At 43.4% G+C, this 15,126-nt stretch overlaps 1 protein-coding gene across 2 annotated transcripts in view; it reads left to right on the top strand.

Moving 5' to 3' along the window:
* The window catches only part of OGDH (oxoglutarate (alpha-ketoglutarate) dehydrogenase (lipoamide)), an 89,069-nt gene that overhangs the window by 33,503 nt on the left and 40,440 nt on the right, over positions 1-15,126 (top strand). The window contains exons 3-4 of one of the 2 annotated variants that reach the window (XM_012646935.1): positions 2,494-2,685; positions 4,736-4,838. In XM_012646935.1, the coding sequence (XP_012502389.1) occupies positions 2,494-2,685; positions 4,736-4,838 (295 nt within the window). Of the gene's footprint in view, positions 1-2,493; positions 2,686-3,600; positions 3,622-4,735; positions 4,839-15,126 lie in introns of those variants that run through there. The other variant, XM_012646936.1, reaches the window with a different exon arrangement.

Below are 15,126 nucleotides of genomic sequence, written 5' to 3'. Positions count from 1 at the left end.
AACATTTTGATAGCACTTGAGGAAAAGGAAAGTTTGCAGACTTTTTTCTTCATTTTCCTGATTGTCAGGTTATGTTAGTATAAGATACTTCTACAGTAGGTTTTATGGGAGGTGCCAGAAGAAAATCTCAAATCTTTCTTCAACCATAGGCATAAACACTGAAAATTAACAAGTAAGGTAAAAACAGTAAAACCTCAAATAGTTTGATTTGTTAAAACAGTTAAAAATTGTCATTGAGCTATAATTCACATAACATAAATGTCACCATTTTAAAGTGTGCAGTTTGGTGGGTTTGGGGATTTTTGTTTTTAAGAAATGAAGTCTTGGCTGGGCATGGTGGCACACACCTGTAATCCTAGCACTTTGGGAGGCCAAGATGGGAGGATCGCTTAAGGACATTAGTTCAAGACCAGCCTGAGCAAGAGCAAGACCCCATCTCTACTAAAAATAGAAAAATTAGTCAGGTATCATGGTGCTTGCCTGTAGTCCCAAATACTCAGGTGGCTGAGGCAGGAGGCTAGCTTGAGCGCAGGAGGAGTTTGAGGTTGCAGTGAGCTGTGATGATGCCACTGCACTCTAGCCTGGGCAACAGAGCAAGACCCTGTCTCAAAAAACAAAAAAAAAAAAAAAAAGAAAAGAAAAGAAATGGGTGAGATCTTGCTGTTTTACCCAGGCTGGTCTCGAATTCTTAGGCTCAAGTGATCCTCCAGCCTCAGCTTCCTGAGTAGCTGGGGCCGCAGGCATTCACCACTGTGCCTGGCTATGGTGGTTTTTAGTGTATTCACAATATTCTGTAATCTTATCCCCAATGGTTTTATTTTTAAAAATTATTTTTTCCAAATACCAGAGGAATATGTTCTTACTGTAGAATGTTTTAACCCACAAAACTCCCCTCAAAGAAAGTTTTCAATGAGAGACCAGACTGCCTAGGTGAGGCAGACAGTCCAGGCCCGCACATGATCGATCACAGCGTGTTTTCTAGCCTGTGGCTGGCTGCAGTATACAGCAGTGCTGTCAGACGTTCCGAATCAGGTCCATCTGTGCCCTGGACAGCATTATAGAAGAGCCTGCCTGAAAAAAACAGAAGACCTTAAGGACCAATCTCATGGTTTCTGTAGCCATCTCTGCCCCTCTCACTTCCAGACACGGACAGACCCGTCAGATATCCACCCAAATCCCAGACAGGGAGCGCATCTTGGTAGAAGGTGAACAAAAAAATTAAGTAAAATTCTCCTCTCTGAATTTTTCAAGAGTGTCTAATCAGAGTTTATTGATGGAAGAATCTTAGAAACTGGAGAATGTATTACAGAGAAGAAAGACAATGCTTTTATCTTTCTAAACTGTCTGGTTTTTTGGGTGGGGGGGTAATAGAATTTTGTAAACTTTCAGTATCTCTGATCTCTAAAATGTTTTAAAAACTCACATCTTTGTATGAGATGAATAAACTATTAAAGTTCTTACTTAGTATCTATGCAAATTACAAATCATTCAAATATGAGATAAATAAAAATAGTAGGAATATAAGTAAATGAGTTAATTCATAGTAGCACTAAGGAAATTCAAACTGATAATAATACCTGGCTTTTATGAAGTACTTGTTAGCTGCTAGACCATATACTAATGACTTTCTTTAACTATACTATTTAGTCTTTACTACAGCATACCTATGAAGAATATATATGTTTTTGTTCTCTTAGATGAGAAAACTGAGCACAGGAAGTTAGATAACTCACCAAGATCACAAGAGCTCAAATCTGAATTTCAATCTCTGACCCCACATCCTAAGCTCTTAGCTCCTGAGTGCCCCTCCTGAAATAAGGACGAAATTATTTCCCTATAGAGTTAGTGCTGCCTCTTACAAAGGATCTGATTCCATTTTGTGTCCAGGGGAGTAAGAAAATGTGAGTAAGTTGGCCCTAGACCCTCCAGAGGCTGTGCTGAGGGAGGTGCTAAATCTCCTCAGTGCCCCTTGGGCACTCGTGTCAGGGTGTGATCATCTGGCATCCCACCTAAGAACTGGCAGGTTTGAAATCTACATTGGGCCGAGAGCTTCACCTCCCAGATGTTGGGGCCTGGAGAGAGAGGTGGAACAGGAAACATCTCTGTTGACCTAAACTCTTGTCTGTCCCCAGGTCCCAGCACCTGATCTGCAGGGGCAGTCAGTGTGTGTGAGTAGGGGAGAGCTGCATGGCTTTGGTCCCTTGGGATGTGTATGTTGATGGGAAGAAGGCCACAGGGCATGTGTGTTATAGGACTGGAGGTCAGAAGGCGCATTCGAGGGCAAAATGAAAGGGGCAGAAAGCAGGGGGCCCTAACTCAGAGAAACCCACTGCTTTGGGACAGACAGGAGCACAGCTGTCCAGAGCAGGAGGATGGGCTCAGCCAGCCTGTGATAAGACTCGACTTGCCTGCAGAGAGCAGCTCTCTGTTGCCACACGTGTGTCTTGGACTTACGGGAGCAGTGAGGTAACCCTGTACCTTCTTTGTCTTTAGTCATGGGACATTTTTTTTCGCAACACCAATGCCGGAGCCCCTCCGGGTACTGCCTACCAGAGCCCCCTTCCCCTGAGCCGAGGCTCCTTGGCTGCCGTGGCCCATGCACAGTCCCTGGTGGAGGCACAGCCCAACGTGGACAAGCTCGTGGAGGACCACCTGGCGGTGCAGTCTCTCATCAGGGCATATCAGGTAAGCTGGGTGATGACTGTCCACGCGGGAAAGGATGCAGTGTTCCTTGGGCCATGCCGTGTGGCACCATCAGCCTTTCTAAGTGTATGTTGTCATTTAACTTTTACCTCCTGAGATACTAGATGCTTTTTCCCTGCTTTGGGGTCTTAGGGAGGCAAAAAACAAATATATAAGAGAAAAGGAACCAGGCTAACTCTTTGAGAAAATCCTCTGGCGCCTTTAATGCCTGCTGTATAAATAGGTCCTTATTTCTTTTCCTAAGTTGGCAAGAAAGATCTGTGGGCAGGGAAACCAAGTCAGTCCCTGGGCATCAAGGAGAAGTGCTGCCCACATAGCAGTGAGCAGAGGCGGGGAGGGGTGGTCCTGCTGAGTGGGTTGATGCCCCCTTCTCTGTTGCTAACAACTGAAGAGAAGATGAACATGTAGAGTTTGGGGAATGGAGTCAGAGGCAGGTGAGGGGGGCAGCTGAGCCCGCGGAGAGTGCGTGAGGGGCAGGAGAATTCTTGCCCAAAACATTCTAGTCAATGGCCTGCCTCATTGTGTGAGCATTGAGCAGAACGGAGCTTTTCCTCCCTGTGCTTTGTCAGAGCACAATAACCCAGGCTTTTCTAGGATGTGTACCTGGTATGGGGGCGGGGAGCCCAGAGTTCAGACCTTAAGGCCCAATCCGTGATAGTTCTAAGGAGTACAGGTGGAGACAAGCAAGCCCATGCATGCCTTCTGGAAGCTCAGCCAGGCCCCTGCCACCTCTCTCACATAGCTGCATAGGTGACAACAAGGGGACTCATGCCCCTGGATTTGCCTTCCTCTCTCACACTTTGGTTTCTGATGGTGCAGGCCATTTCCTCTGCCAGCAGGGCCAGCGGTGCAGGTGTCATAACAGGGCAGGATAGAGAAGGCCCTGGGTCTGTGGTCCCTCGTGCCATGGTCTGGCAGGTAAGGCTCTCTCCCCAGGGCAAGCATATGCTGCCTTAGAAAGGAGATGCACGGAGTTTTGTAAATGCAGCAGCCCTGTACTTTAAAGTGCTATCCACAATGGACATTTCCATAGGTAAGAGGCACAGTTGGTGCTTCCTAACCATTGCCTGCATGCAGTTGGCCCCAGGAATAAATTTAACCTGATTTTTCAGTGACTTAGCGGCTACTCCCTTTCTCAAATTGCTAGCAAGAAATTGTGAATAAAATATCCAAAACTGAAAGGAACTTAAAATTGGAAGGGATTTTCTTTCTCCTTATGTTTTTTAAACAGTTTAAATTAGATGCGTTAAGTCTGTGGTGTAGCAGGGTTTTTTGTTCTAACTGCTGTGTGCTGGCCTCAGCAGCACCAGGACCGGAGCCCTCACGCCTCAGGCACACGTTCTCTTAGTATGTGATAAATTCTCTCAGTATATAGTAAAGGCACACATTCACCTTAGTAAGATGACTCCTTCTCTGCACCCCTCCATCAAGGCCAACACCCAAGCCTTCATTTTCCTCCACAGGGAAATTTTTATGCTTTAAACTGATGTAGGCTTCACATTGGAGTAAGAATTCCCCAGCATAGCTCATTTCTGTTTATCTAGGGAAACTGTGTAAGGATCCCGAGAAATGGATCCTTTCAGACTGCCCCAGTTTATCATAACCTGAGAAGTTTATCCCTTTTTTACAAAAGTGCATTTATGCATAATAGTGCTTTTAACATAAACTGTTCTAAGACTTTTTAAAACTAATTTTGTTGTATGGGTTCATTGGTGCTGTGTTCCTCTTTGGGAAAGGTTCGCATGAAGGATAACTCTTTACGCCTCCCCACAGCTCGTTGGATCTGCTTAATGACTTGTGTTATTGCTTCCAGGTCAGGGGTCACCACATTGCAAAACTTGATCCTCTCGGAATTAGTTGTGTAAATTTTGATGATGCTCCAGTAACTGTTTCTTCAAACGTGGGTGAGAATTAATCTGTAAATGCTAATTTTAATGTAATTTTACTTTTTTTTTTTTTTTACCCCTTCCCTCTTTTTTTTCTCCTGTCCTTTTGTGTGTGTCCTTCCCTCTCATCGTTGGCCCACTCATAGATACGAGGGCACCATGTAGCACAGCTGGACCCCCTGGGGATTTTGGATGCTGATCTGGACTCCTCCGTGCCCGCTGACATTATCTCATCCACAGACAAACTTGGTGAGGGTCTGAGAGCAGTCAGCTGCGTTGCTTGAGCTCCTCTCGCTGTGCCATGGCCTGTAGTAGCCAGGATGTCCAGGCAGGAGGGAAAGGCTTTTAAGTTTCCTTTTGTTCTGATCACTTGAAATTAATTGGTATTGCAGCCTTAGTGTGTTTTGGGCAAGTTATTTTTATCCCACTTTTTCAGCCAGATTGTCTTAGTCTCAAAATTGGAAAATAAAATTTTGGACAGAAAGGTTTGTGGCACAGGGACAAAGCTTGTCCACCTGGGGCAGGTGGATCACAGGTACTTCTGAGAATTGTTCTTTTGGCTTCAGCTTTCCAAATCTCAATGTAGCACCTCCTTCAACAAGGCCTTGCTCAGGAACTGCTGTCACAGCCATCATGTTCCGAAGCCCCATGTGGCCTGCCTTTGACTGGAGGCCATTTGTGTCCCTTAGGGGGCAAATTCCAGAGCAAGTTGTGTAGTTTGGGTCTCCTGATTTGTAATTGCTGGTGATCACACCAAGGAAACTTTGGAAGGCATTCCCACAGCGTCAGGAGGCCAGCGCCTTTGGGAGGTGCATGTGTGGATTATAATCCGGGTTTTGTCACAGTTGCCAGAAAGTATTCCCACCTGCACCCCCTCCTTGTTATGAGGTGAGGTGGGTGTTGTGGCTGGGCTCTCACTCGCAATTGCTTTGCAGAGTTAATCTGCTTTGTGTCACTGTGCTGCTAACCTGTACTAAAGAAATGATGACGTGACTAATTTCGAAATGGCCAGGGTGTTCACAGTAGGCACAGTGCATGCTGATGAAATTGATTGTCACTTACCTGTCTAATACTGCTCTTGGGGTGGGAACAAAATTAGCCTCTTTGCAGGCACTTTGTAGGAATGGTACAGAAAAACAGACTAAGGCTCTGCAGTACCCAGATGTCTTTACAGGCATTACCGAATTATGACTAGGCGATCAGACATTAATCAGGTAAAGTTAGACATCAGACATCGTTGGTTCTGGAATTGGTGTTGATGGTTTGTAATTACTCATTTGTCTTGATTCAAAAACACTCCCAAGTGATGTAATATAAGGTTTCCTCCATGCCATACTACTCCATTTGCAGATTTAGGAAAGAAGTTTAGAGAAATCCTCTTGAATCTTAATGAGTCAGGCCAGTTCACATTGTAGACTGGGCGTAAGATGAACCCTTCTGCTTAGTGGTGACAGCTTTGTGCTTCCAAGAAGTGGGCCCATCTTTGCAGTGTCCCGAGGAGGTTTTAGAGCCTTTTTCCTACACCTCACCCCTTAGTGTAGAAACCCTCCACCCCAGAATCCCCAGTCCCATCGCAGCCTGTCCACCCTGAGCCTCCCCAGCCCCCTGTGCTCACCGCCCCTAGAGCCTTCCAGACCTGCACAGTCTCCTCCAGGTGCTCAGGATAGGGCGATCCCTCCTGGCTGCCGGACTCACGTCTCTCTGATGAAGAGCACAGGGACCTGCACCTGGGAGCCACCCCTACAGAGGAAAACCTCCCTCTGTAGTCAGGCAAGGTAGGGGAGCTACGGAATGCTCTTTTTCCACATGTAGCAAAACAGTCGAATAAGAAAAGAGCAGGTGGGGTGACTGGTTTGCCTTCTGCTGCCCAAACATGCATTATCTCAGCTCCTCTTCCCAACTCTGCACATCAGAATTACCTGAGGAGCACTAATGTTATCTTCTGTCCTCTTTCAGACTAATCAGATTAAGGAGCACATCGCCAGGTGATCCCAAACCAGTGTAGTCTTTGAAGGGTGAGAAACCCCAAGGGCTGTCAACAAACCCAGCCCCTAATTTCCCATCTCTGTAGTGGCCGAGGCAGGGCCAGAATCTGTTTATCCTGCCTCTGTGGTTCTTCCCAGACCATCGCCTTCTGGAATGCATCCCCGGGTATTTGTGTTTCTGTGAGATTTGTGGTTCCAGGTTCAACAACAACATGGTGGGGTGAGAGGGCCAGGGGACCTTTATAAACCATGAGGCTAAAGAGCACAGAAGTGGCCTCAAAGCTTCCTGAAATCCTTTGAGGAAGAGAGACTTTTGACCTCTCTGGCAGGGAACCCTTTGGAGCCATTAACAGAGAGTCAGGCAGCAGTCTCCACTTTGTGAGACAAAGGTGTGTTTTAATCCTGTGGATTTGAAATCCTGTGACCTAAAAATTGCAATAAATTCTTTCTTTAGGTGCAAAAAATGGAAATAGTGTAAGCTTATTATACATTTGAATCTGTAGAAAAACTGATCTTGAACTCTCACCCTTGATGTATGCAGGTCTTCAAGAAACCAACAGGTAGATGTGACCACTAGACAGTTTGTAGAACACTTGAAGATCCATCATCTCATTCCATCCTCACAGCTTGGACTCTGGAACTGTACTCCCTGGATTAGAATCCCAGCTCTGCTATTACTGACTGTGTGACCTTGGGCTAGTTGCTTAACCTCTCTGTGCCTCAGTCATCGTATCTGTAAAAGCAGGGGTGATGATACCTGACTCCTAAGATGGTTTCAAAATGAAATAAACTCCTTAGAGTAATAGTGCCTGGAGCTTTACTAAGTTCTATGAGTGAGAGTTAATGTGCTTATTAACAATCTTTTGAGATGAGCAGTTGCCGAACTCTCTGGTAATGAGATAAACTCAGAAACTGAGAGGTCAAGCAAGAAGGCCAGGATCACACAGGAGTTAGTAGTGGTGAAGACTGGGCTGTACCCGAATGATAAGGAAGCAACATAGCATCTCATAAAGGAACTCGTAACCTAAGAAGGAAACATTCTGTATGGGGGGGTGGGGAGGTTTGGAGCCCACCAGAACTGCTCATCAGCTTAGGAATGGGGCAGTGAGCTACCCATCCTGCTGCACAGTAGACAGGGGTGGGCTAAGTGGCCATGCAGTGAACCTGTGTGTAGACTAGGTTCAGGGGCCATTTGTGGTGGTGTGCCATGTCGCATAACATCTTTTTAGAGAGCTAAGATTGTTCCCATGCCTCTACTTAGCCCCCTTCCTGCCTCCCTGTGAATGCAGGCACAGTTTTTCCCTCTCTTTGGAGAAATATGACACCCATATGTTTGAACACAGCCCTTGGTGTTTCCAGCAAAGCATGTTCTACCCATTGTTGGAAAAACTCTGGGTGGGGGGCAGCAATGGAGGGCAGGAGTCGTCGGCAAAGCCGTTCCAAAAGGGCACTGAGGATACTGTCCTGAAAACATTTTCAGGGCACCCAGGTGGCAGGCTGATTTGGTTGGCAGTGCAAGCAGGGGGTTCTGTCTACCCTGAGTTTTTTAAATAAAGCGGAATAGGTCCTATGGTTTCCACTGAGTTCTTGACCTTTTCTGACCACTTTGGAAGGGTTGGGAAACGCTGGCCTATCTGTTCTCCTGGTCCCTGAAGTAAGAAGGGGAGAGAGAATTAAAAATTAGGTTTTTGCCAGTTATGAGAAACTCAGCAACACAGAACTCCTGAATAGTCCAGGATGTTGGGATTCACCGTCAGATGTTGTGTGCACATAGAACTTGTTATGAATGCAAAAAAAATATTGTTGAGATGATGGGTTATTGGTTATTTTCATTTAAAATTTAAAAAATTAATTTAGAAACAGTTTCTCAGTTAGATGTGAGTTATGTTCCATAATCATGCAGGTGATAGCTGGCTGGACCTGAGATACCTTTTTCCATGAAGTGTTATGTTGGGGGCCAGGTCCAGGCGAATCCCCAGAAGCGCATCTTAATTTGTGCTAGATTGTACTGTAGGCCCTATTTCCCTTGGGAAGGAGGGTTGAGAATTCCAACATGAAATGCCTTGAGTACGTATTTCCCATCACCCACGCTTCATAGTGAGGTTCCTTGGCACCAAACCTGCAGACCTGTAGAATCAGGCACCTAGTGAGGTTCAATGGGTTCCTTTCCAATGTCCTGCATGGATCTGGTTGGGGTGGGGAGTGGTGGCAGCCCAAGGCCTCCTGATAGGGCTCCTAGGGAGGCATTTCCTGGTTAGCCTTTAAAGAGGGGTCATGGGTTGGGGTGCCAAGGTAGATACAGGTATATATTGCAAAACACCAGAATCAGGGTGTTATTCATGGAAAGGTCTAGACAAGTGGGTCCCATGGGATTTGTTGCCCACTCACTGCTTAATTAGAAACAGGTTGGCTTGCAGACTTAACTAAGATTATGTGCTGTTTTTGCCTTAAGGTTTGCGTTCTATGCTAGTCATCCATTACTTACTTTGAGTGAAGGAGGAAAGTTTCCAGCCCAAGATGCAGAAAGTTCCCGTTAACTCTTGCCCTCAGTTTTCTCTTATCTTTGAAATACAGCGTTTGAGTTAGATTCCCACTTAAAAATGCCATTGTCTGTGGTTTCTGTATAAATTCTATATATAACTTCTCACAGTGACAAAAAATGATTGAGATGTACTTTAATGTGAGATTTAAACATAATTTAAGGAGAATTAAAAACATTCTGTAAATAAACAGGAGGAAAGTGTGAAACTTCTCTTGTTTACCACTGATGTTTGGAAATTCCTACTACCAATTTTAGGAAATGAACTTGAGTTAAGTTGTTAAAAAGTCAATTTAAAAGTCCAAAAATAAGGCAGAATTTCAGCTACTTAAATGAATTCTTGCGTCTGTCCTACGACCTATTGTCGTTAACAGCACAGTGAGCAGTGACAACATTTCCACATGTCCCCCTGACCTTCCAGGGCTCTCAGGTTTGCTCCCTTGATGGCTGAGAAGAATAAGCTAAAATAGAGTTGATTTTTAATCAACTTTTATAATTTCAGAGTGACAGAGAACAGTTCATGTAGCCAACATGGATTGTTTCATGCCGCGTGCTTTGCCGCAGATAATTGAGGACCAGGAGATGAGGTTGCCTAAGTGACTCAGGAGGGCAGAGCTGAGCTAACTAAGGTCATGCCTACAGGGAGTGGAAGTCACAGAGGGTACGGTCACCCTCAAGGGGAATGAGACCTGGACCGAGCAGACACCTGACATTTGAGAGAGTTATTTTTCTTTCTTTCTTTTTTAAAATTACATTCCAGAGAGAGTAGAACAGGTCAGTCTCCACGAGTGGAGAAAGACCTGTGAGGGTTCTTTGACTAGATGCTCAGGAATGGGTAAACCAAGTCACACCTAGCTCCCAGTGGTGTCACATCCCTGTCTCTTGCTGGCTGTGCTTCACTTAGAAGTACTGTGGCCAGATCTCTATCAGCTCTCTGTCTCCCCCAGCATAGCGCCTGACTCCTCAAGAAGTAATTATTAAAAATATTTCAAAGCACCCAGGTGCTAGAAATCTCTGTGCTTTTGGTAGATTGTGACAATCAGAATATCTTCTATTTTTCTCTTCTTTAATTTTAGTCTTTTTTTTTTTTTGCCTTTTGTTTTAAAAATACAAAAAAAGATAGAAATAAAAGCACCCAGTGCCTAGAATATAAACATTTAACCACATTGCCTATAGATTTTTTTTTTTTTAACAAGAATGAGCATTTGAGGTTCCCTTTGAGGCCCTCCCCTTTGTGGGTCCTTTCCTGGGGCTCTGGAGTGATGAACGTACGCTGTGGAGCTCCATGGGGGTGCTGATGACTACTTGACATGGTCTCGTGTCTTGATTCTGAAGACTGAAGGAGAAAAGTAAGATTCTTCATCCTCGCCTTAAGCAAAGCATTGACATTCTTGTATAGGACTTACATATTCTGTCATCTTAAGGGCAGCTTGACTCTGAGGTCTTTGGTGGATCATGCTGTTGTCCCATGGGGGAAGGAGGCAGAGCTTTACCCGGTGTGCCTTGCCAGCACGTGAGTCCTACAGCCCCTGCGGGAGCCCTGGAGAGTAGGCCTGCTTTTTGGGGTCATTTCTGAGTCAGAGTTCTTAGCATTGGCTTCAAAGGAGGTACTCAACCATCAGCCTTCCTTGCACCCCTGTTGCCACCTGCCTTCCTGACCCTACTCCCCAGGCCCATGCACCCAGGCAGCAAGGGTCAGGAATGCATTTCGTGTATCCAAATAAACATCTTGATCATCACCCCTGGCAAAGAGGACTTTTTGGTATGGTAGAAGTCCACTGGAAAATTTGCAGGTAGAAGGAAATGTACAGTCTGCAGATATAGCTGGGGCTCTTGGGTTGTTTTTAGTCACCAAGTTCTTCTGTTCTAGTTTGCCTTCTTGTGAGGGGAGACCAAGGCTCCCTTGCATTCTTTAGGATTCTTCAGAATCTTAGGATTTAGAGTCTAATCTACTGCCTGAATCTAGTCCTGAGAAATGGCTATTCTAAAAATTAGGCTTTTTCATTTTCTTTGTCTCAATTTTTCATCCCAGAGTAGTCTAGATTGGGTGTATTTGACTTCCCAGGAGAGCCTGTGTCAGCTACTTCTTGAGGCTAGGGAGACGAGAAGCTCTCAAACGACGCTGCCTGATGGCTTCCCAGTGTCAGGGGAGTGGCCTCCCCTCCTTCTGATTCACCTTATTCCAGCTGTTCTATGAACAATTTCCATGTTTAACAAAATAGCTCTCAGGAATTGATCCCCTGACCCTGTAACCTACCCCACTTCTCCTTTGGTGTGTGTGTGTGTCCCTGTGACAGTGTTTGTGCTGTTTCTGTGGTAATGGTGTAGGGTTTTGGTATTTTGGTTGTTTTTAAACTAACTCTCACCTGTCTTTTTCCTTCTGCGCTCACCCATGCTACCCCACTCTGCCTCTCAGATCTTGCAGTGTTCAAGGAACGACTTCGAATGCTAACAGTAGGAGGTATGAAAATAATGAGCCTTTCGCCTTTCCAGAGTTGAGGACTTCATTTGAATAGGATGTGCAACTTTTCCTGGCATGCAATTTGGGGAAAGTTGACACAACTTCTGCCAAGTGTTTTTAAGTTTGTTAATTGTCCTGACATACGTTTTCCTTTCATTTAGTTATTAACCAATAAGTAGAGCTACTTATATGGTGTCATTTTGTTTCTGTCCATTTTGTGTGCTAAAGAGCATTTTTCATCGACACTTGTGCTTCACCATTGCTTCACTGTGAGCTTCCATCTTCAACATAGCTCACCTTAAGCTTCTGCTGTAGCCACCTGGGGACCTGAGGCCACGTTCAGCTCAGCATGGTGGCTTGCCCTGTGCTGCGACTTTGACTAGACTCTGGCTTTTTCCAGATTCTGCTTCCTCAGCACTTTGGATGAGATTTCCAAAATGTTCTATGTTTGAAGAATAACTGAAGTGTTAATAAAAACTTGCCAGGAACCCTTAATGAGCCTTGCTTTTGAGCAGAACACCCTTGAGGAATCCAGAGTTGAGGTGCTGGAGGAACATCTGCCTGTCATCCACCTCAGTGGCCAGTCTCTTCCTTCCACTCTGGCTACTTTAAGCAGTTCTCTTTTTCCTCCACCTTACTGATAATACCTGGAGACTCAACTTTATAACTGAAATTTTTATTTGGAGATCATTATAGATTCATATGCAATTATGAGAAATAGCAGATCTTGTACCCTTTGGCCAGTTTCCCCAGTAGTAATCTTGTAAAGCTGTAGTAAACATTGCACCAGGACACTGCATTGACTCTGAATATCCATCACTGCAAGGATCCCTTCTGTTGCCCTTTTATAGCCACATCCATTTCCCTCCTAGCCCACTCACCACATTTAATCCCTGGCAACCACTGTCGTGTTCCATTTCTGTAATTTCGTCATTTCAGTAATGTTATACATGTGGAATCACAATATGTAACCTTTTGGGATTGGCATTTTGCAGTCAGCATAATTTTTTAGAGATTGATCCAGGTTGTTGGTATGTATCAATAGTTTGTTCCTTGGCAGGCACAGTGGCTTCACACCTGTAACCCTAGCACTCTGGGAGGCCGAGGCGGGAGGATCGCCTGAGATCAGGAGTTCAAGACCAGCCTGAGCAAGAGTGAGACCCCATCTCTAGTCAAAATAGAGAAAATTAGCTGGGCGTGGTGGCACGCACCTGTAGTCCCAGCTACTGAGGAGGCTGAGGCAGGAGGATTGCTTGAGCCCAGGAGTTCGAGATTGTGGTGAGCTATGGTCACACCACTGTACTCTACCTGGGTGACAGAGTCAGACACTGTCTCAAAAAAAAAAAAAAGTTTGTTCCTTTTAATTGCTGAGTAGTATTCCATGGTGTAGCTACACCACAATTGCTTTAACTATTCACCTGTTGAAGGATTAGATTGTTTCCATTCTTTGGCTAATAGGGTCTTTTGCAGAGCAGAAGTTTTTAATTTTGATGATGTCTAGTTTATCAATTTTCTTATGGATCATACTTGGCGTCAAGTCTATGAACTCTTTCCTTAGCCCTAGGTCCCAAAGATTTTCTCTTGCGTATTTTTCTAAAGGTTTTTTTTCCTAAAAGCTTTTCATTTTATTGCTTTGCATCTTACATTTAAACCTGTGATCCATTTTGAGTAAATTTCTGTATAAGGTATGAAGTTTACATCATGATTCTTTTATTGGTATTTTTATATTTTTGCCTAGGGATGTCCAGTTATTCTGGCACCAGTAAGCTGAAATGTCTGTCCTTCCTTTAGTGAATTGCCTTTGCACCTTTGTCAAAAATGAGTTGGACTTATTTTTGTGGATCTATTTCTGGATTTTCTGTTCTTTTCCTTTCATTTGTATGTCTGTCCTTCCACCAGTACCACACTGTTTTGATTACTGTAGTTACTGAACTTTATCTTCCATTTTCAAAATTGTTTTGGCTAGTCTAGGGCCTTTTTCTTTCCATATAAATTTGAGAATAAGCATTTTATGTAGACATAGACATGTCTACATAAAATCTTGCTGACGTGTTTTTTGTTTTTGTTTGTTTTTGAAACAGAGTCTTGCTCTGTTGCCCAGGCTGGAGTACCTTGGCACAATCATAGCCCACTGCAGCCTCAAATTCCTGGGCTCAAATGCTCCTTCCACCTCAGCCTCCCATAGTGCTGGGATTATGGATGTGAGCCACTGCCACTGGCCCCATGCTGACATTATGATAGGAATTGTGTTAAACGTAGAGATCCATTTAGGGAGAAGTGATGTTTTTACTATTTCCTTCCAATCCATGAGCATGATATGTCTCTCCATTTATTTCATTCATCAGCTTTTTGTAGTTTTCAGCATAAAAGTTCTACACATGTTTTTGTTAGATTTATACTTGAGTATTTTTTCTTTTAATTTTGGTGTCCACATATTCATTGGTAGTAAATAGAAATACAATTGATTTTTGTGTTTATGTCGTATCCTGAGATCTTGATGAACTCATCTATTCTAGGACTTTTTTTTGTAGATTCCTTAGGATTTTCTATACAGACAGTCAGGTCATCTGAAAATAGGCAATTATTTCTTCCTTTCCAATCTGTCTGTGTACCTTTTATTTCCTTTTCTTGCCTTATTGCAGTAGTTACAACTTTCAGCACCATGTTGAATAAGAGTGGTAAGAGTGCCCTGTTGCCCTATGCCCTATTCCTGATCTTAGGGTGTAAAAGCATTCAGTCTTTCACCATTAAGTATAATCTAGCTGTAGATTTTTTTGTAGGTGCTTTTCATCAAGTTGAGAAAATTCTCCTGTATTCCTATTTTTATGATATTTTTTATTATGAATGAGTATTGAATTTTGTCAAACTTTTCTACATCTATTGATATGGTCATATAATTTTTCTTTAATGTGGAAGACTTAATGATAATGTAGTAGATTGTACTGATTGATTTTTGTATATTCAACCAGTTAGAATTACTAGAATAAACTTCATTTGGCCATGGTATATAATTATTTTTATATATTGCTGTGTCTATATATTTTACGTCTATATTTATGAGGGATATTGGTCTGTTATTTTCTCTTTTTGTACTGTCGTTATCCGCTTTTCTTATCGGGGTAGTTCTGTCTTCATAAAATGAATTGAGAGGTGTTCCTCCTATTCTATTTTTTGAAAGAGATTCTATAAATTGGTGTTATTGCTTCTTTAAACCTCTTAATAGGATTTTCCATAAAAATCATCTGGGCTTAGATATTTCGCTTTTGAGAGCTTTTTGTTTATTAGATTTTCTTCTTAGTCATAGAGCTGTTCAAATTAACTGTTTCATACTGGGTGAGTAATGGTAGTTCATGTTCTTCTAGAAGTAGTTTATTTCATCTAAGTTGTCAAATGTCTGCAGAGTTGTTCATAGTGTTCCTTTATTATCTTTTTGATATCTGGAGGATCTGTATTGAGATTATGTTTCATTCCTGGTACTGATGATTTTTGTACTCTTTTTTTCGTTGTCAGTCTTGCAAGAGGTTTTTCAATATTATCAATCTTTTCAAAGAA

This window comes from Propithecus coquereli, unplaced genomic scaffold, assembly GCF_000956105.1.
Source record: "Propithecus coquereli isolate 6110/MARCELLA unplaced genomic scaffold, Pcoq_1.0 Scaffold252, whole genome shotgun sequence".
NCBI lineage: Eukaryota > Metazoa > Chordata > Mammalia > Primates > Indriidae > Propithecus > Propithecus coquereli.
The sequence above is the reverse complement of the archived record's forward strand: the minus strand, read 5'-3'. Positions and strand labels throughout refer to the sequence as shown.